Below are 22444 nucleotides of genomic sequence, written 5' to 3' on the forward strand. Positions count from 1 at the left end.
TTTGTTTTGCAAGCTTTACTTCCAAATAATTACACCTGGTACAGACCAAACATATGTTAAGAGAAAACTCTTGCTGTTACTGTACTCTCAAAGTCTTTCCTATTGGAACAAAAAAGTTGCTGCACAGAAAGTAGAGTCTGTGTAGTTTAGTGAGTAACATAGCTGGTCCTATAGGCCTCAGACTTCCTTGCGAAGTCCACAATGTGCGTATGTGCGTGCCTGTTAGCAGTCAGATTACACACTGAAGCAATAGTGCACTATCAAGTTTGCCATTACAAAGACAGTGGGTACACCAAGAGCCAACATTCAACAGCTTCTCATACAAGTATTCTACCGCTTAACTGCAATGAAGAGCCTCAAATACACCTTCTGTGGTTTCATCTGCATTACTGCAGAAAGACTGTCCATTAAATACAAAATTTGCTTCTGTTCATCACCATGTAATCGGTACAGTAATATAAAAGACAGTTTTAAATGTGTAAATCCATATCCCAAGTAGCAAATTAAAGGTGGATCAAATTCAGCTCAAACTAACGGTAGGTATTTACTCATATTAGGGCTGAAAGCTGTCACAATCTAAGTCAAGAGCTTCCTGAGTTCTCTACATATATTGCCAATCCTTAGTTTCACAGTGCAGAGATTACTGGTAAACACATTCATAGCTCAGGTTAACAGGAACAAGAAGTTTGGAAGTTTAAGGCTGTATACTAGAAGTACGCTTACAAATTTGTCATAATGTAGATCCCTTCAAGTGCTATTAAAGCTGACTGAATAAAGCCTATCTTTTTTCATGACTAAAAATGGTTATACTTCAGTTAGATTTTTACCTTATTGATCACAAACATGCTAGAATGGGACTTAAGGCAAAGACATGTATTAACTTAAAACCCCATCAATATCTTGCGTTAAACTGCTGGAAAAATTAGTACAGCATTAGAATAGTACATGAAAGGAAAATGGACAATAAATAGGTAGGAAATTTGTTTCCTACTTAAAAACCTACACAAATTACAGCAACATACGGCAACATTAGGCAATTAGAAAAGACCTGAAGGTAATTTATATTAACTTATAATAAACCCATTAGAGATGAATTACCACTCACAGCAAAAGGAATGTAGTGAGACTGAAGTTTAATATCTAGCATTGTCAAGAAACTGACTTCTAATGAAACAAAAATGGAATGCCTATTTCATAAAAATATACACATATAAAAGTATCTTTGTGCCTGAATTCCAGAACAGTTTCTCCAAAGTAGTGCTTCTAGAACGTTCAAGTTTTAATTATATGCAAAGTTTTTCTCATTTGAATAAAGTTGGCAAATTAAATTCTTACATTAATGCTTTTACTCGGCACCTTCCTAAAGAGGAAGTGTCACTAATTCAATAAGGGGTCACTCATGAATGGAATTTTTTATTTTGCTCCCCCAAGAAAGCAGCAGAACATGACAATTTTTAATATTAGAGTGAAACCCCTTTGTTATTTTATCTACTACAATTCCCCATCCTTTTATATGGCAAGCTAGTTAAAGGTAATTTGGCAAAAAAAAACAACCCAACTTAAGTCAACAACAAGACGAACTGGGTTTTGGTTTCCGATGAAGGTTCACTGTATCTGTTTGAATAAAGTGATCTGATCTATCTTCAGAGGCTAGAACTCTTCTAACTGCTTCTTCAAAGGCTGCTGCAACATTAGTGGCATCCTTTGCACTGGTTTCAAAATAGGGATGGTTGCCATTATTCCTGCACCAGTCTTGGGCTTCTTCCGTAGACACTTGCCTTTCATCGATATCAACTTTGTTACCCAGTATCACAAATGGAAAACTTTCAGGCTCCTTGACATCTGCATAATAAATGAATTCTTTCTTCCAATTGCTTAAGTTTTGAAAGCTTTGAGAGTCATCCACACTGAAGGTTAGCAGACAACAGTCAGAACCTCTATAGAAAGGAGTCCGCAAGCTCCTGAAACGTTCCTGACCTGCTGTGTCCCATATCTGCATTGTAACAAGATGTCCATCAACTTCCAACTCTTTATTTAAGAATTCCACACCTATTGTATGAAACAGCTGTGCATCAAACTTGTTGGTGACATATCTGTTCATAAGGGAACTCTTTCCAACTCCACCATCTCCTAGCAGTATTACTTTAAGGAGTGATGATTTTGCTGCCATTGTTACAGGAATAGATCCTCCTGGTTTCCTAGACCTGTAAAGATTAAGAAAATAATTAAAGAGGACGGTGTTGGAAGCAGAAAATTTTACATGCATAAATACCTAGAAAGTGTTAAACTCCACCAACATCAAGTTTCACGTATAAAAGCAGGAGGACTATGCTCAACAGGTGAAGTGTAGATACTTATAGTAATACCATGTGTTTTAAGAGGTGTCTCTTCCACACACTGCAATAAGTATGGCGGTCTAAGCAGTACCCTGCATGAATTACTGGTCTGTCACTTAAAAGAGTTAAAACCCCCAAAACCTTCAGTATTTGTGCAGAAGGGGTACTGCATCACATTCAAGGACTGCCAATGATTCATTAACATTCAGTGAAAAATATCAACAGAAGAAAGTGGAGCAAGAGAATTTTACAGAGCACATGCCTTGCACAAGTCACTTCAGGGCTTTACTGCATTAGCAAAGTTATTTTTAACACGCAAAAGTGAAGAGGAAGCTTTAGGAATAAAGCAGGACACCATTTGTTATACTGGAATAACTGCTGCATCTCACCCAAAATTACACCCAGACAAAGAATTGTAGATCAGCGCACAGGGGAACACAGTTATCTACAGAACAAATGCAAATGCTGTAATTTTGTTTTAAAGTCAGGCGACTAGGTACTGCTACACAAACATTCAGCGTTTTACAGTTTACTCATTGCAGAACAGCCATGATGAATGGAATACTATATTACAACTACTACAAAAGCAAATTCACTATTGCTACTTCAAATGGTACTCGAGATGCCAAGTACCAATCCTAAGCCTACACCTACAGTTCAGTTAGTAGGTGTCAGCTTCCCGTGGTAAAACTGTCAAGAAGCCTGGAAGTGCTAGTGCATAGTCTGGCTGCCAGCACAGGAATGGGGAATTAGTGGCACCAATGAAACTGTTGGTTTCTTTTTACTGTCAGACTTCAAAAAAATAAGATTTAAAAAGCCTGTAACACTAAAGTAGTTAGCTCAGTGTTTGTACCAGCCCAAGCTTTGCCCTCATTACAGTAACATCATCTAATGCTGTAAAAGTGTTTCAATTGCTTGGAGGTAAAGTCTCTACTTGTAAAAAGCCAAAACTTAAGTTTCTGTATGAGGAGAATTGCTGTTCCTATACCTCCCTGATACTAAAAAAGCTCAAAGTAATTCAGCCAAAACAGGCTTCTCTGAAAAGAGCATCTGTTTAAAATGGAAACGGGTCATAAGTTGCCTAGTCCGTCTCCTTCTCTGAAGGAAGGAATGCGGTCTTGCTAGTTGCAATTAGCATTACTGGCATATACATCACCCACAGAGTATGGTCATGGAATTAATACCCAATACAAGCCAGCATCAGAGTCATATGACTCTGTGCTGCCTTAGAATCAAGCCCTACATTAGAAGCGAGAAATTTCAGGAATTTTTTCATCTCTAACTTTCCACCTTTGAATGTTTATTTGTTAAGACATAATCTACAGTAAGATAAAAGAAATGTTTTATAGTTTGAAAGCAGCTGAAGTCTCAACACAAAGAAGTTTCAAAATATAAGGAACAGTGGCTACTTCCATAAAGAAATTGTTCAGAGCAAGTAATTTTATACTGTGTAAGAAAAACAATGTTTATAAAGCCTTAATTTTGTACAGTTTGTATCACAACAATGTTAAGACTGAGTTACAAGTGGATTGTTCATTTACCTTTCAGAGCGCCACGAGATAATTCCTATGGCTCAGGACATGAACACATGTATTCTCATGTATGTGAAAACACTGGTTAGAGTCACTGCACTACTTGCATATGAATTGCAGGTTGATACTGAACTCTTGAAAACGGTCCAGTGTCTTCATTTGTGTGTCTAATTCCTACTGTTGATTAACAAGTAGGTTACCTGACCTACGTCATTAGATGGGAGCATCTTCTGAACAAATAATGCATTCACCAGAACAGAGGGTACTGAATGTTTACCTGTTCTTCAACTTCAGTGCAGGGAACAAGTTGCATTTATTTTTTCTGTCCTACTGAAATCACAAGTTCCCTGAAAGACATGATGTGAATAAATAAATGACTGATACTATACACTTACTTCCTTAGCTTCTACACTTTGAAGAACTGCAGTTATTATCATAAAATTGTCCATGAAGCCACATTTAAAAAAAACACAGGTAAGGAAACTCTTACAGTATCTAGTACTTTTCTGCATCCCAAGAAGTTAATTTGCACAATTTCAACCACAGGGGCTGTTACAGTGAGGTCTAAAAGACTGATGACCATAAAAATACTTTTACTGGGTAGACAATTATTACACCAGCCACAAACCATCAAATGTGTCTTTTTCGACTGGAACCAAACTGGTCCTTCTAAGCAAAGCCTACAGAAACAGTCTTCCCACGCTCATAAGCAAGCACCTTGATGTGATGTTGCAGGCAACATCACTTCTCAGGACATTCAGCTTCTGCAGCAGATGCTGTCATGCTTAGCTAGAAATTTTGTAAAGATTTTAATCCAAAATAAATGTATGTTCATGTGCTTACACGCTGCGTCTGAAGCAGCAAAGAAGCATGTTTAAATGCATTAAGAATCATTTGTTTGGAAGCAGCAAAGACTTTATACAGTAATAGTTCTTTGACCAAAACGGACTCATCTGCAGCCCCACAGGCTATGTGATTTAGAGTATTTGCCAAACCAGGATGGTAGTTTTCAGCACAGTAGGCTGCTGCTGCATTTTTTCCACTTACACATCTTTAAATAAGATTTTTTAAAAACTCAATTTTTGTCTTTTTTTTCCTAAGTTACAAAACCTTAACACTCCAACAAACAGAACAGCAATAAAATCCTTAAGACACTTGAAAAATTAATGTTATTTCTCCTATTACATACTTGAACTTATCTGTATAATGTGCTTTTTGACAATGTTTTTGGAAGGAACAGTCAACATCTGATAACGTATTTCTGAAGATTCATTACCTTAATTGTTCAGTCTAAATCATCATTCAGCATCTGAAAACAAAACAAAAACTTAATTTCCAATGTGCATCTGTTTTAACCAACACCAGGAACTGCAAGACACCACAGAATTACAGGCATCTATTGGTTTCAGTTATTTCTTACTGTGCTGCACAATTAATGTAAAAGTAGTCCTAACCTAGTACACAGAGGATTTTGTAAAGAGAAGAATTTTTCCCTCATATTCCTCTATCATTTCAATGTTGAAAAAGTCAGAGCAAACAGATAAACAACAGCCACACTGGTCTGTTTTGATAACCATTTCTGAATTGCCTCCACCAACTTATAAGGACTCAAGCTCTTAGGCCATCGACTTCAATATTCCTGTTAAAAGCAGGGAAGGGTTCTACTAAATACCATTTCTAACATGACCATATACCATAATATAAAAAGTAATTTGTTTCCTCCCAGAATCTCCCTTTTAAAAAGTGAACTGAATTACAAGTCTGAAATTTCCATCAGCAGTCCAAACACTTGCTGGCAAGACTAAAACCAATACACTAAGCAACTTCCAAAAAAATGAATTTGCATTACAAAATCTTTTGATTCCCAGCTCCTTAAAGCTCAGCGAAACACCACTGCAATCTATCCATTTAGATTTTCTTAATTCCATGACTGTCAGCTTCATAGCTGCCTTTTGATTTCTAGTGCAATTACCTCTTTTAACACATAGGTACTGAGGCAGCACTCAAAGAAAAGTGAGATTCTTGGTCCTGAAAACCAGGGCAGCAACACATAAACTTAGTCTAGGAATTTGTCTTTTTTCCACCATAAAAATCTTTTAATAGATTAAGGAGGACCTGCTTATACCAGAGTACTGAAGGCTGAAAACAAGTGCTGAGCTCACATTTTGTCTATGAAAAATAGCGTTAGCCAATACGGTAATTGCATTGCATCTTTGTAAGCAAGCTACAACCCCACTTAAACTATTAAGGTAACAGCGTCAATTGGACCAATTTACACTTTCACTTTTACCATACTGATACCATGCACAGCAGCACACCATGATAAAAAAAAAAAAACCAAAGCAACAAAACCCCAGACTACATAGCAACTGAAATCTCACCTCTAGCCCCCCCTTTTTAATAAAGGACACCAAAAACTGCATCTGTTGCAATAACACCATAGAATTCCTTCAACAGTCTTGAAGAAATAGATGTAAGGGACACTTCAAATTTCCAAACTATTCTTTCACCACTTGTACCTACTTGCAAACTTGGAAACAGGCAAGAAAATTTATTTCAATCACCATTTTCAGCTAGTGGTCACTGATAAACCACCTGATATACAAAATCAAGACTAAACCCAAAGCTGTCCATTAACTGAAGTTGTTAAAGAGCACCCATTTGACCTGGAGAAGGAAAAAGAATCCAAAGTAAGGCATAGTCAAGTTTGTTCCAACTAATCATGTTAAGCCAAGACGTCTTAAAAAAAGGAGCCATCTTTGCTGAAGATTTAAGAAAAAACACTCTTAAAAGTTACTGACAAGTAGAATTATCAGTGCCATAACTAGCATAAGAATAACACTGACCACGGAATCACAGAATGGTTGGGGTAGAAGGCACTTTGAAAATCATCTGGCCCCATCCTCTGCCACAGGCATAGGTATCTTTCACTAGATCAGGTTGCTCAAAGCAACTTGCTTGTTTCTCTAACTTCCTAGTGGTTTTCAGATTTACATCTACAACACATTCATTTCAGCTCTGAATCTTATTCACAACTTTCTTTGCTAAGCCATCTTATTTTGTTAAATGACAGGTATCAGATAGTAGTAGTTTAAAAAGACACACCAACCCTTCCAAGTACTTTGACAAAAACACTTGCCTTTCAGTAACAAAGTAAGCTTACTCCATCATTAGTTGTTGTTTTTTTAAACACTAACAAAGCATTTGACAATAATTACCAGGCTAGCATAGAAAACAAACCAGTTGTTTCCTGTGGTTTGTTAGCTGCAGCAGCTCACCAAAAAATGACATAAGTACATAAGATGCTTTTCTGTGAAATGGCTGGAAAAAAAGTCCCAAGAACTATCAGAGCTGCAGCAGAAGGGGCAGAAAACAGAACGATGTAAAACAGTTTCCAAACACTTACTGTTGGTGGAGTTTTTACATCTCTCAGACCTCAATCACTACAGAGTAGTTATACTTGTCACCTACAGCAGATCTGCAAGCTTCCAGAAACCTGAAAAGAAAGGATAGAAGCATTTTTTTTTCCCTTTTCTCTGCTTAGCCAATCCTTGGTCTTGTAGTCAGAAAGTACTTGTTTACACCCTAGCTAGTTACGTGGCACAAGAATGGGTTTTAGTGTGTAAGAGGCCACAGGCCTGTTTGACCTTGAAAGATTTTCTCTCAATTCAAAGGGAAACATACAGATATGAAGCAAAGATGCTACACTCTGCACTTTTGCTTGCATTACAAGCTCAGACGTTAGTCAGCCTCCAAACTGACCTTCCCCTCCATGGGGCACTCACCCAAGAACTATGGATCAGGAACACACCTTTACCGATGGCCAGTTGTTAGCTGCCTAGCTGTCTCAAAGCCCTTCAATCACACGGCTTGATCTACTGAGCTCCTAATCATCCTTACAAGTCTTCCTTCCTTACCTACGACTTCACTGCACTGTGAAGGTAGTTTGTGTTTTCCATTAGATAGATCTTCAATAATTTGATGACAGGATATCTGAAGATTCCCTTTAGTTGTAAGCCTAGGCACTACTTATCTAACACCAGAATATTTGTGGAGTTTATTCACAGTAATTTGTAATATGGCCACAACCCAAACTGAACTGCCATACAGCTGGTTGCTACTCATTTGCATACCAAACAGTAGTATTTTGACTCAGAACTGTCAAAGCAGCAGCAGCCAAGGGAAGGAATCCTTAAGTCCACATAGCCCCTGGATCATCCCAGTACCTGCTGCCAGAATTGCTTCATTTATTCTATCTAGCCACTAACTCAATCAGCAAAACTTGTCAGGAAAAATACCTGTATTTATTCCTCTGCTAGTTTAATCTTGCAGAGACCTTGCCTTCGCTTTCCATTTTCCATCATGCTCCCCGCATTCAAGTAGAATGACAAAACTATTACATATTCTGATTTAATCAGAGCTGCCATTTTTCAGCAGCTTCATTCTACAGCTGAGCATCTCCCAACTTAAATACTCTATTACTTTCAGCCAACTACAAAACACCCGTAGGTGCTGTTGCTCTTGGTCAAACATTTCTAACAATTCATGAGAATTCATGAGTTAAATGACATTCTCCTTGCTACCTACTTCTCCATTACTGCTTCCACTCTTCCAATAACTTATCAAGTAATTATTTCTGCACGTATGTGCTCATGTTTCTCCCTAGCATTAGTTTCCCTCTTCCTCTGGGGTCTCTGCAAAAGCAGCAGCCTCTATTGGTCAGGCTACGTTGTACATTCATATTCTTCCCAATTTAACACTGTGTGACTGCAACCCACCCTTAAGGGATTAAGTGGGTTACACCGTACCAGGTCGACATACTGTCTGCCCTGTAGAGAACAGAAACAAAAAACACCAAAGAGAATGAATGTTATATTAAAAAAAAAACCCCAACCTTAAGGAATTCTTAAAAGCCTTTTTGCTGGGAAGTTTTTTATTCATTGTGAAACATTTATATAAAATTTCAATCCTAAGGAGATGAAAAATCTGGGTTTTATGATTTATTACTAAATTGACAATAAAATACAGTTTGAAATCTAAATACCTCATTTGATCCTCTGCGATATTTTACACACTTTCAATTTAAGGAAAACGATGGTTTGTTTGAGCACTCAAGAACTGCTCAAGCCTTTTTTTTTTTTAACTACACATTGCCTATTTTTAACTTAACCGAAAAGGCCTTACTAAAATTAAGGCAACAAACAGAGCTCCATTTAATCTGAAAGACGACAGAGAAAAGTAACAGTTCATTATAAAATCCACACTGATACTAAAACACAGATGTAGTTGTACCATGCTTTGTTTAGGTTTCTCTAGAAATAAAAGTGCTAGGAAAAAAAAAAAGTTTTGCATTTATTTTGGGTATGTCTGAGAAATAACTCTCCTTCCAGTCTGCCATTACAACTTGTTTATAAGCTGCTCAAACGTCACAACCCGCCCCTCTTCTCAGCCCCAAACCCAGCCTTACACGACCACCCTTGCTCAAAAAAACCCTAATGCCTTGCAACACTAAAAGATAAATAAAACCCGAACCCTTCTTTGCTAGAGGTGTAAATTACTGTGGACAAGGAAAGAAGGAAAACAACGTGCAGATGACAGCTATCTGCAGACAAGCAAGCGTTTTAATTTCAAAACAAAATTTAACCAAGGAGTTCCCTACTTGCCTGTCCCACCCGAGTTAATAAAATTAACTGCTCTCCATGTATCTAGTTATATGCAACCTTGCTATAAAGGCCACTAATGCAAGTTTCTCAAACTAGTTTTCTTGCACTGTTCTTTGTTCAATCGTTTCGCACAAGTAACATTTAACACGGCACACTTACACCAACAACTGCTCATTAACAACTCAGATGTAAGCAATTCAACAATCTTAACCTAATCCTTTCAGTTCCCCAGCCATCACCCTATGGAAGTTCGTTTCGATTAGAAAAGCGACCGGCCGCTGCAGAGCGGAGTAAAATCAAGTCACCGGTTCAAAAAAGAACTAAAAACTACATTACTCAGGGTGCCCTTGGAAACAGAGAAGTCCTTCATCAGACAACAGCAAGGAAAGGCGATGAAGGATTTTTTTTTTTCCCCGGTTTGAAAGATGTCGAGGAGACAGGTACGAAACCGAGCTTCACCCTCACAGATCGGGGATCTTTATCAGTGCTGAGGAAGCACCGTGGAGTCGGTGACCGACCGTGCGCCGGCTGGGAATGGCCCGGCAGGAGCCGTTTCCCAAAGGAGCCACCGCCTGCCCCGGAGTCACGGGATCCCCGATCACGCCACATTCCCCCGCCGCCCGCACCGGCCTTGAGGAGCGCCCGCCGCCCTCCCCCACCGCGGCCGCGGCGAGGGGCGCTCCCGGGGCTCCCCTCCTGCCCCCCGGGGGCTCGCAGCGGGCAGACACCGAGCCAGCACCTGGGAGCGCGCCCGGCAGCCGGCAGAGCTCGGCCAGCGGCGGGGGGCGGAGCGGGGAACGCCGCAACACCCGGAGTCTCAGGAGGAAGGAAAATAAGGAAACCCCAGTCGGCTCCAGGCCGCTTCCCCCGCCGCCCACGGCTGCCGGGGCAGGAGCGCGGCGCCGGGGAGAGCGACCTCCTCAGTGCCCAGCGGCGGCCGAGGAGAAAGCCCTCCGCGCGGGCCGCCCTCCCCGGGACACCGGCCCCGCAGCCGGCGGTCACTGCTCGCCCGCGCCTGCTGGAGAAAAGGGAGGGGACGCGGCGAGGCGAGGACGATCCCGCCACGCCGGCCGATACCTGCCCGCGGGAAGGGGGCTGCCGCCGGCTCCGAGCCCGGGCTGCGCCACCGCGCGCAACCGCCGCCGGGCGCTGGGGAAAGAAGAAACAACATGGCGGAGCGGGCAGGGGGCGGGGCCCGAGGGGCGCACGTGACACCCCGCCCCCGCCCGGGAGCGGCGGGTCCCCGCGGTGGGGGGTCCGGCCAGGCACGGACCTGCGGGAGGGCAGCGGCCGGGGGGCACGGCAACGGCAACGGCTCTGCCGGCAGCGAGCGTACGGCGCGGAAGTGCCCGCAGCGGGCCGTGCGTACCTCACTGATCACCAGCGGGCAGCGTCGGAACGAAGCAGCGCTGTTCCCTCGCAAAAGGGTAAGACCTTTATTTCCTCCAGAACGCTCTGAACTGTTACGCTTTGAAGTGCCGTTACGTAGGAGTTAGTTATTAAAGGCAGCAGTCTCACTGTGCTCCACATCAAGGGCCCCATGGAAGCAAACTCATGGCTGTAAGGCGGCTGCACTTCACAGGCAGCGGCATTTAAAGACACACACGTGTGAATGAAGGAACTAACCAAAATCCAAAGTACACTATTTGAAGAGTAGTCACAGACTTTTTTTTTTTTTTCTGTAGTAATTCAGAGTAACATCAACTCGACTGCTTAAACAAGATCACAGGGGGTAAAAAATTCTGAAGAAGCTGGTGGCAGAATCTTTTCTGTGCTCTTACATCACGAGGATAGGGCAAAATGTGATTAAAATGCAAAAAGCATCAATTATTTCAGTGGATTTAAAGAGGTTCCCACATCATCAAGAGGAATAAGCGATGACAGGGGTAAGGAAAGAGCATTTGAAACACAACCATTTGCTCTAGCAGTCATCACATGCTTCTGATCATAAGGGAGGCGCAATCAGACTGGAATTGCCACTTGCAGAGTCATCTTGGTTTGGATCAGATCTACAACACGGCCCAAGAAATGGAAAACAAGGCCTCCGCCTCTGGATCATTAAAAGGAAATGTCTCCCACTGACAGAAGCAGGATTATTAAAAGGCTGCCCATGCTAGAGGCAAATCTGATAATAATAGACCCATTATTATTTAAGAAAGTTGGACTTCAGAAATTTTTCCTGGGATCTGCTTTCATCCATCCAATGCTAAAGTAAAATACAGAGGGCTGGAGAGATAAAATGGACTCTTTAAGATGGTAATTCTAAGACACGGTCTGATCACTTACAGCATTATTTTGTGATTTAAAAGGAAAAAAAATCATTTAGAAGTGGAGGAAACAGTTACTCTGTTTTGCATTTGATACTTTGTGGGATGAAGCTACCATTTTTTCTTGATACAACGCTGGTTCTCAGACACCTGGATATATTTAAGGAAATTTAGAAACATAAAATAATAGAATAGTTTGGGTTGGAAGGGACCTTTAAAGGTCATGTAGTCCAACTCCCCTGCAATGAGCAGGGACGTCTTCAACTAGATCAAACTACTCAGAGGCCCGTCCAACCTGACCGTGAATGTTTCCAGGGTTGGGGCATCTACCACCTCTCCGGTCAGCCTGTTCCAGTGTTTCACTACCCTCATCGTAAAAAGTATATTCCTTGTATCTAGTCTGAATCTACCCTCCTTTAGTTTAAAACCATCACCCCTTGTCCTATCGCAACAAGCCCTGCTAAAAAGTTCGTCCCCACCTTTCTTATAAGCCCCCTTTAAGTAATGAAAGGCCGCAATAAAGTCTCCCTGGAGCCTTCTCTTCTCCAGGCTAAAACAAACCCAACTCCCTCAGCCTTTCTTCACAGAAGAGGTGCTCCATCCCTCTGATCATTTTTGTGGCCTCCTCTGGACCCACTCCAACAGGTCCATGTCTTTCCTGTGCTGAGGACCCCCGAGCTGGACACAGTACTCTGGGTGGGGTCTCACCAAAATGTAGCAGATGGGCAGAATCGCCTCCCTCAACCTGCTGGCCACACTTCTTTTGACACAGACCAGGTTGGCTTTCTGGGCTGGGTTGCCCTCTCATGTCCACCATTTCATTCACCAGTACCCCCAAGTCCTTCTCCTCAGGGCTGCCCTCAATCCCTTCATCCCCCGGCCTGTACTGACATCGGGGGTTGCCCCAACCCAGGTGCAGGACCTTGCACCTGGCCTTGTTGAACCTCATGAGGTTCACATGGACCCACTTCTCAAGCTTGTCCAGACCCCTCAAATTTGAAAAATTTTAGTTAGAAACAAAATTCTTAAAATTCTGAGATTAGATGTATTCTTATTTATTTTACATGGGAACATAAAAGAAAATAGAAAAGGACCTTGCTGTAACCATGGCCTATTATGCTTATAATTTTATAGGCATAGTAAGAGTATCAAGAGAGTTACTCTTATGGGTAAAACACACATAAGCATTCTTGACGATCAAGAGCTGAAGGCTCTTTTCTCTTGTGTCCACCCTGTTACTATTATTCATGTACATATATATAGTTGCCACACACAATAGTTGCCACAGAATGATCAAAAACAGTAGAACAAATAATGCCACTGATGGGGTTGGTCACCTGAAGTATACCAGCCAGTTCTTAGGAACAGACAGGAGAAAATGCCCAGCGAAGATGTGGTTTGAAACACGTACACCCAAATCACTCCCGTTCCACATTCTGCCGACAGCGTAGGGTCCCAGCAGCGGGTGCTGCGGGCTCTGCCCCTGCCCGAGGCTGCTGCCTGACTGTTGGGGTGGTGGCGAGCAGGTCTGGGGCAATGCCTCACGGTCCCACTGCCCACGGGAGCCACATTTCAGCCTGGGCCCTGTACAAGCCTGGTGGCCCTGGTCCTGCACCCCACTTGGTGCCCCAACACCATTCGACCACTGGCCCTGCTTTGGCATAGCCTCCTCTCCATGGACTTGTCTGGTGCTCACTGGAGTTTTGGCTGATTATTGTCACCAGACCTGCCCTGCTCTTCTTGTTTGGGTGCTGCAGGACAGTGACCCTTTTTACTGAAGTCACTGCCCCTGTGCATCTTGTCACCCACCCTCCCCTCTGCTCCTGGCTCACCACCTCTTGCACAGCAACCCACCCTTGCTGCTCCCCCACATTCATCTGAAAGGTGATATTGCACCTTAAGGATGTTATTCACAGAGCTGTATTCATGAAGAGGTAATTGTTGTTATGTCATGTGCTAGCAAATGGCACAGATAATATCCCAATGGCAAATAAAGGGCAATTTTGTGTGTGTGTATGAGAAAGTTCTGTATCAGCAAAGCTCTTGTATGAGAGAGCTTGTGAATAATGCCTTTTACCATCTGTAGTTGGCAAGGGGACTTTGTCCCATCCTGGCAAGTGATGACATGGCTTCAATAAAACATGATTTTGTCACCTCCTAGCTGAATTACAGCAGTACAAAATATGGGGATATGAAGTCATCTGCCTTTATGGCTCTGTTAATAACAGAATGCAGCAAGATAACTGCCAAACAACCCAAGAAAATCAAAGTGCTTTTGTTTCTTTCCTTACCTTTCAGGCACTCAATGAATTGGGCCATTCCACCCTGAAGGACTGTAATTCAACATATTTGCTCCTTAACCACAGCCTCTTACCAGGTCACTTTTCGTTCTGCCAGAAAAAGGGCTGGATTTTTTTGTTTAAAGAGTTGCATTTCTTGGCTTTAGTAACAAATGTACATAGCACAGCAGACTGAGAGGAACACATTTTAAACAAACAATAAACAGCACAAATTTCCTTTTGATCTGGAAAGGAAGAAAGAGTTATAAACAACAGACGGCAGCCAAGTACCTCCCTGAAAAGTGCTACAGTAAAGAGCGTTATGAGGGAGATACAAAAGGCCCTCAGCAGAATGGAATGAAATGGATCCAGCAGTGGATCGCCAGGAACCAGAAGGAGTTTTGTCACTGGTGTTAATGGAGCAACACCGACTCCAATTAAGACAGCACTTCTCAGAATAATATTGAAATTCAGAAAGCAAACCACATCCTGGGCTGCATCAAAAGAAGTGTGACCAGCAAGTCGAGAGAAGTGATCCTCCCCTCTGCTCTGCTCTTGTGAGACCTCACCTGGAATACTGCATTCAGCTGTGGGGCCCCCAGCATAAGAAGGACCTGTTGGAGGAAGTCCACAGGAAGGCCACAAAGACGATCAGAGGGCTGGAGCACTTCTCTTTATCTACGTTTAAGACCTTATTGCTACTATTAAATCATAGGATTCAATAAGCAGCTGAATTTACAGTGTCTCTGGAAAACCCCATGAAAACAAGTACAGACTTTAGCCTTACTTGGCACGCATATATCTTATGTCTGTGTGGATCACCTCTAACGTCATGCTCCTTTGTGGCATTAGCATCATGGATATGGTAAACGTTTTACCAAAATTAATTGTCTCTGCTTAAAAAAGTTAAGAGATCTTTTTTCTATCTGGAACAAACTGAAAAAAGACAACTTTAACAACATAAAAGAATCTCGCTTTTCAAAGCTTTCCTTTTATTCTTGTTTCTTGGCTCTGATACTTCCTGTAATCCCATAATCTAGAACCTCCTGCTGGCGCATAGGCTGTGTAGTTGCAAGTTGACTTTTTAGAGCCATTTTGAGCCAAAGCATACAATCTTATCCAGTCAAGCATTTTAAGCCTGCGCAGTTACACAGTCTGGGTAGGGACAATATAACCTATTGATAAACTGCAGCCTGGAGCAGTACTTTGCTTAGTGAAACCATGACCACACCTTCCTAAATAAGAGCAATGATTTACTTGAACGACCATCTCGTAATTAGCACTTCATGTCTGTAGACTGTTCTGATATATAGTGGCACATGATGCTACACGTGACATCCACTTTCTACTAAGCCTTCCAAGTAATGAGCACACTAATGAAAAAATGGCTGAAGTGGTAATGAACTGTGTTAGGTGAAAATAACCAATGGCCTAAGATGATCAAGAAGTTAATACAGTAATTCATGATTTTGTATACAGTTTCATTAACTGTTAAATGTGAAGCTGCAGGTAGCATGTTTATCAGTATGAGCTCAGCATAAAGTGAAATTGAAGCTAGATGAGCTTTTTCAGCAGTCCAGGAACAACAAAGCCTCATTTCCTACAGATTTGTGTCCTCAGCATACTTCTAACAGGCCCAGTTCACTCTCCTTGCCTCCCAATACCTTCTCCTCCTTGCTGCCAGTATTCCCAGACCTCCTCCTTGTCCCAGACTATTACACCTGGGCAAGCCAGAGCATATTTTGTGCCAGGCTTTTAGGTAATACTAACAAGCTAACAATTATGTGTGTGTTGAACCAGCAGCTAGTAGCTTAGACTAGGTAACTTCTGAAGAAAGGTAAGGGCTCCATCTCTTTCAATAGAAACAGAAATTATTTTCGTGATTACTGGATTTCACAAAACTTACAAATAGATTCTCATTTTTTAATGTCTAGCTTTAACTGGATTAGTTACAAAGCCAGCTCTCATATCCAGTTGTTAGTGGGAAGGAAGGCAATGTAGGAATGCCTGCTCACAATGTATTACCATGTAAAACTACTTTAAAGTCAAAGAATTATTTAGGTTGGAAGAGACCTTTAAGATCATCAAGTCCACCACTAAACCATGTCCCTTGAGCACCACATCTATGTGTTTTAAAATGCCGAGTTTACAACTGCAAGGTACCAAAGACTTGCCCTAAGAGTTCAGATTACTCTTGGTTTGAAATGGACAGAAAGAAGTTAAGGGGTAGTTGCAAAAGGGGCACAGTTACAATCCATTTTTTGATTATTTGTAGTTACTGACAGTTGTTTCTATACCATAAACTGCAACTGCAGTTGTTAGTAACTGATTTTATTATTTCCACATCTTAGAAGAAAGTGCAAGATGTGAAAGGCTAGAACCACATGACCTGCTTGCTGCTGCAGGCATGGCTCTCAGATCTGCAGTGAGGTAGGCTTGCTTGATGATTTGAAAAAGTTTTAAGATAGCTGCTGTTTACGTTTTCTTAGCTGCTCAGTAAATATAGATCTGTAGAAAATTCTAGTCATGTTGGGGATATAGCTTAGCACCGTACATTTAGTGACGGGCAGTTCAAAAGAAAATGATGTCACACATTATGTCACAAATGTAGTTGTATTATGGCTACAAATTTTACCCTTGAAATATATTGTCAAAAACACCGTCCATGTCTTGTAACATCTACCTTCACCAAGACAAAACTTGGATGAGCTGTACATTACTGGAATGGCTACAAAACTGTCTGCAGGCAGAAATTATTTATAACTTTCCATTGTTTACAGCTAAAATAGTCTCTTGCTACACAGTGTTCCAACACAGCACAGCACTGGCATTCAGCTCTCCTCAACAGGACCATGACCTCCAAAATGACAGTGCACAACTCCGTGCTTACTGTGAACCAGTAACACAGAAGTGTTTCCTTTCCTACAGTTTTACTGAAAAGTAAAAATACTACTTTACACAGAAGTACTTCTACTTAAACAAGCAGCACTACTTGAAGCATCAACTTGTAAGTTGAACACTGGAAATCTGGCCTACCACCTTAATATTTGTTTTATGTCAATGTAATTCCACCAACGCACATATTTCACATGATAGAAGCAGTAAATCACACTGCTGAAAGTTTACTGTTAACACTTCACAGAATGGAAAAGACTTTTCTTGCTCTTTTTCAGCAGAGTAAGTGCCTCTCTGTAACATCAGGTTACATGCTATTTTCAACAAATATGGATAAAGGCCTGTCTTCTCTCTTATTTTCAGTCCTGGTTGGTTTTTAGTTCACCAACAGCTTTTTTCTCAAATCACATCCCAAACTCCTTTCCCTGACGTGGGTCATGTGGCTGGAGAGCTCCAGGGCAGTGCCTTAGCCAGAGAAGCTGACCAGCCTCAGCTGTGTAACAGCTACATGGGTGCAGGAACTGTCCTTAATTCTTCCAGCAAATACTCACCAGGTTTCTCTGCTCAGCTGATGTATTTTAGCCTTGAACCACAACATGCCTGTTGTGCACTTGTGAAAAGGTATCTCCATTAATGCCAAGTATGCAGTTTCATTGTGTTTATACAACATGATGAAACAAAACGCTTTGTGCCTAAATACTTTGGCAATTTATTGACCTGTCTCACCATCTCATCTGTATTCCAACAAGGAAACTCATTATGAAGGTTATGTTTCCAAACAGTACTACTGCTCTGCTGCAAGAACCTAACATCCCAGGCAGAGCAGACTTACTTCTTCACTGCATTTCTTAGCTCTGTGAGTTGACACATTCATGTGCTCAGAAAATTAGGATACAATGCAAGACCCATTTCCTCTCATTTAAACATCTACAGTAACTCAAAACCAGTGAAGAAACCAAAATAGGGACACACAGTACGAACGCAGCCTTCTACAGACCAACAGACAGCCGTCAAACATACCCAGACTCAGGCGGTTTCTTCTCTGAACTGGGAGAACATCTCCTTGACTTCTGACAAATACTCCATTCAAAGTATTCAGATAGCTGATTTTGGACTAATTTTAAGTTTTCCAGAAAAAAACCCCACCAAACAACAGGGCTATTACTTGAGTAAGAAGAACGCTAAGGCGATATTTTTTAATAAATGAATGCTTCTAGTATACAGCCAGTAGGAATCCTGTTGACTCTGGAACAAAAACACATATAAAAACTTGGGTTATTAGATCTCCTTCTATTAATTTCTTCTGGGTAACCTGCACTATATAAAAACATTAATTTATTCAGGACAGATGTCCCAGTTCAAGAGAGGATATCCATTCAGAAAGTGATTAACTGCTATTAACTTCATGCCTTTATTTATTAAATAAAGATAAATTTCATAATATATTTACATTCTGAAATAAATCATTGTCTGATCCTGCATTAATTTCTTAACAGTTGCAGGACATGTCGCCTCACATTGCAGTGTGAACTGCAGACTGTTAGATTGTCACAAGTCCTATTTTCCTCCCAATGGCTATAAAAAACTAAAGCAATTTTTCGTTTTTGCTTCCATTTGCTAGCTGCCTTCTCCCCCTTCTAAACTCTGTTTTTCAGTCCTTTTTCCCTATTAGACATCACCTCTCAAACCAACTTAATAATCTAACACTTACTTGCAAAAAGTGATTTAATCAAGGAGTGAATCCATGCTGAGCATTTTGCAGTGCATGCAAGTATATGAACTGCAGTTTTGTAAACTCTTTTCTGTAAATGAAATTTATGTTCTGTGAAAGAACTCCTGCTAAAGATAATGAAAATTCCAAGTGCTCAGTACCTTGGGGAAAAAGACTGCAGCAATTGGGGTATGTTTAATGAATTTACTACTCAATATTCCACTCTCAGATACAGTGTTACCATTTTTCCTCTTTTTTCTTTTATTTCTTTACATATTGACATTACTTAGAAACACATATTTAAGTCATCTGCAAAAGTAACTTGGCAATTTTTTAAAACTGATTTTGCAATTTTTAGTGGTAGCATCTACATAGTATCAATACAAAATTTTAAATTATACATTTTCAACAGAGATACCTTCTCATGTCTATGGTTCTAAACCACTTATTAAAAAGGGATAGCGTTACAAACAAATCCATCTGCTGTGATACCACTGTTCTCCACACTGGTTACAAATAACGTAAGTCAACATTTGTTCATCTGGATTTGTGTTTCGCACCCAACCAGGAAGAAAAAGAGTTCCTCTGGCAATCATAGTGACAGTGCAATCAAATTTTTCACAGCGCCTACACTTTATTTTGTTTGTCTGTGTGCCATTAACAACTTGTGGAAGCTGATGTTCCTGTACAGATGATTCTGTGTACAGAGCCCTGAGCTGTTTCAGTTCATCGCTGGCCATTTCCATCACTGTCATCTCAGCGAAAGCCTTTGGACTTAAAGTCCCTGAAAAAAGGTTATGTTTTAAGTGGCAACTTTTAGGGTTCTTCAGGTTAGATATTTTGCTTCTGATGCAATTTTTATACTTTTTGTCATTTTTAGCATGAAGAGCAAAAATACGTTCTTCGATTTCCCTAGATAGCTCTATCCATTTTTCAGTTTCTTCTTTGTCTTTGGCAGAACCAGTCAAAGCTTTATAAAGAAGATCTGTACATTTACATCTTAGAGCTCTCGTTGGATCTTGCTGCAGAGTTGCTTCATTAACATGAGGTTTAGAATCTTCATTATCAGTGTGTTGTTCCTCAAAAGAAGAAAGCTGATTCATGCTGCCTTCTGCATCGTTACACAGCACATTTTTTACAGTTTGTGATGGGACCAAAATTGTAGAACTAGTGGCATCTGATGCCTGCTGCTGACATGGTCCTTCGGAGAGTGTCTGCTTTCTAGGAACTACACCGAGATGTTCAATTTCCTCTTCCACATACACAGAAATGGACTTTTTAACTTGCATTGACTGATCACAGTTACTCTTGTAAAGCGCCTTCCACCTTGATAATAACTGCTTTGCTTTCTTTTTCAACTCTGCTGAAGGGCAGCTCTTGAGCACTCTGTATACAGCCTTAGCAACTTCTGTTCCCTGAAGACATTCTATAGTCATATCAACATCTTCAAGTTCTTTAAGATGATCTTCAATATCTTGGAAATTATTCTCAGTCAGTAGTTTTTCAATACAATGGGCTCTGTGTACAATATTTCTCTGGTCAGACATTTTTAAACCTGAAAGTGAAAAAGTGTTTATCTTATTTATTGCAGTTATTACATTAATCCATTTTCTGTATATTCTCACAAGGTTTTATTTTTATTTTGAATTATTTTACAGTATTTTATTTGTATACATGACTGATTTTGCCAGCTTTTTCTTGAAGTGGTGTACAGTAGACTCAGTGGAACAAATGCAAAATGCAGATTTTTCCAGGACTCAGCCTGGGTCCTGGAAAAATACAAGTTGGCATGCTAGTCTAACTCATGCAAGGAAAACGCTGGTAGAAGGGAGAGCCCACAGGGACTTCTGCTCGGGTAGGGTTAACAATTTAAAAATTAGGATATGTATGACACTAATTTTTAAGGAAAGAATAGCGTCTTACCAAAAAAACACACTAACAAAGACACTGCTAGCATGATATGTTAGTCACCCTTGTTTTCCTACGCATGCACACCACAACAAAAGTTCACAGGCAGATTCTCAGCTACTGCAAGAAGGCTGGTAACTATGCAGCCACACTTCTGTATGACATTACAGGTAGACTTTGCAGTGTTTGCACATTCGTAGACTCTAGTACCACTAGACCACCAAGAAGCAACAAGTTCTGAAACTCAGCATTTTTCACCAAAAGCACCAGATGATCACCCATTGACAGTTATCAAATGATACACTATCCAAAAAATAAAAAGGAATCTTTTCAGGCAACATACCTCCCCCTCCTTACGCACAGAGACAAACAATAAAAATATTAGCATGGTTTTTACAGTATTACTGTCAACAAATTAAATTTAGTAAGAATACTGGTTTTGGAAAATAAGTTTGTTATTCTACCACTGAAATTTAAGGTCTATTAAAAACAGTGTCTGGGACCTTCTGCTATAACAAGTATTTGAATAACATCATGATCTCACACTGTTTAAGATGTTCTGTAATACCTTTCTGATAATCTGCAAAGGCAAATTTCTAAGTAAACACTGTACTAATTTAATCTGAAAGTTGCAATGACATTGACCTTTACTGCAAGACTCCAGACCCTGGGAAATCACTGTTGTCATCTTTTCAGAATGCATATGGTAAAATAACCCTCCTCAGAAAAACTGACTTAGGTCTCAGCTCCTGGGATGCTGTATTTAAACCCCTTTTTCCATTTTTCAGTTTTCAAGTGTCAGACTACAAATTAACTCAGTACAAGTTGCAGAAATAGCAGAATTTCTGAATAGCAGAAAAATCAGAGTAGGTCCAAAACCTCCACATTGTAAGTGCTTTTTGGTTGCTGGTTTTTGGGGGTTGTGTGTTTGGCTCGCCTTTTTATTGAGGGGTGTGTGTGTATGTGAGGGGGTGTGTGGGTGTGTTTTTTTAAAAAATCAGTCATTCTGTAACTATACCCTAACTTACCAAGATTTTTTCACAAATCCTTATAATAAATGCTGAGATGTTTAGTTATCTGTGGGCTTTGTTTTGTGTTTTGTTTTTTTTTTTGTTTTAAATCTGCAAGTTTCCACTTGATTTATCATAATAAACCCTTTATTTACATTCAAATATATAGGTTTTAGCATTAGAAGACTAATTTGGAGCAGGGAGCAATATGTAGCACAGCTATGTTTTCCATGAATTTGTTTGGTTTTGCTACTGTATGTTGTAGCCTGTATAATGGAGAATCATTGATACATGCAGAAATTAGCTATATGCATAAAGAATGGCCCATAAAATACACAACATTAGAAAGTTTAAGAAAAATTTCTGGTTCCTACATGACCCTCAACCTTTCACTTGCTACGTAAGAGATCATTATATCTCTTCCAAAAGTTTATCTTTATAGCTGCTAACAGAGAAACAAGCCAGATTAGTAAATGTTTAAGTGAGGTCACCAGCACTGCCCTTTCTCTTGCTAGCTCTGGCATCATATTACAGTTTGATTATCAAGGCAAGGAAGGCAGCTCAAAATTAGTGACACCTTCAAAATAGTTTCAGTGTAATGTACAAACTCCTAATTGCCATTTTTGGAAATTCTTAAAAATGGAAGACACATGCCTCTATATACTAAATAGTACTTATTTTCTTACAGCCATAGCATTATTAAAGCATGTTCCCATATATTCTGATTCATTAAATGAAAATAAAAAGGGAATTTTAGAATGCAGAATCTCATGGCTTGAATAAGATTTCCTTTTATCATGCATTTGACCAAAAAAAACGCTCAGTGCATTGCTATGTACAAAT

General features: G+C 40.4%; 2 protein-coding genes across 9 annotated transcripts in view; both read right to left on the minus strand.

The window, feature by feature from the left end:
• Nucleotides 1-7363, minus strand: RAB9A (RAB9A, member RAS oncogene family). 3 transcript variants are annotated; one of them, XM_037377435.1, is made up of 2 exons: nucleotides 7275-7363; nucleotides 1-2204 (listed from the first exon to the last, which is right to left on the minus strand). In XM_037377435.1, exon 2 carries the CDS (start codon nucleotides 2168-2170, stop codon nucleotides 1565-1567), a length of 606 nt encoding a protein of 201 aa, XP_037233332.1. In that variant the 5' UTR covers nucleotides 2171-2204; nucleotides 7275-7363; the 3' UTR covers nucleotides 1-1564. The 3 variants fall into 3 exon arrangements, with proteins under 3 accessions (XP_037233332.1, XP_037233331.1, XP_037233330.1); XM_037377434.1 differs by lacking the exon at nucleotides 7275-7363 and adding an exon at nucleotides 4146-4221; XM_037377433.1 differs by lacking the exon at nucleotides 7275-7363 and adding an exon at nucleotides 2991-3101.
• TCEANC (transcription elongation factor A N-terminal and central domain containing) overlaps nucleotides 7275-22444 on the minus strand; it is a 25560-nt gene continuing 10390 nt past the window's right edge. For 5 of the 6 annotated variants that reach the window (XM_037377420.1, XM_037377422.1, XM_037377423.1 and 2 more), the window contains 3 exons: nucleotides 19102-20238; nucleotides 17993-18217; nucleotides 7275-7364 (listed from right to left, as the gene is read on the minus strand). In XM_037377420.1, the coding sequence (XP_037233317.1) occupies nucleotides 19148-20238 (1091 nt within the window). In that variant the 3' untranslated portion in view covers nucleotides 7275-7364; nucleotides 17993-18217; nucleotides 19102-19147. Of the gene's footprint in view, nucleotides 7365-17992; nucleotides 18218-18359; nucleotides 20239-22444 lie in introns of those variants that run through there. The other variant, XM_037377419.1, reaches the window with a different exon arrangement.

This window comes from Falco rusticolus, chromosome 2 (genome assembly GCF_015220075.1).
Source record: "Falco rusticolus isolate bFalRus1 chromosome 2, bFalRus1.pri, whole genome shotgun sequence".
NCBI lineage: Eukaryota > Metazoa > Chordata > Aves > Falconiformes > Falconidae > Falco > Falco rusticolus.

What these genes read in the sequence shown, in the direction of transcription:
- RAB9A (XM_037377435.1), bottom strand. Translation starts at nt 2,170, where the DNA reads ATGGCAGCAAAATCATCACTCCTTAAAGTAATACTGCTAGGAGATGGT.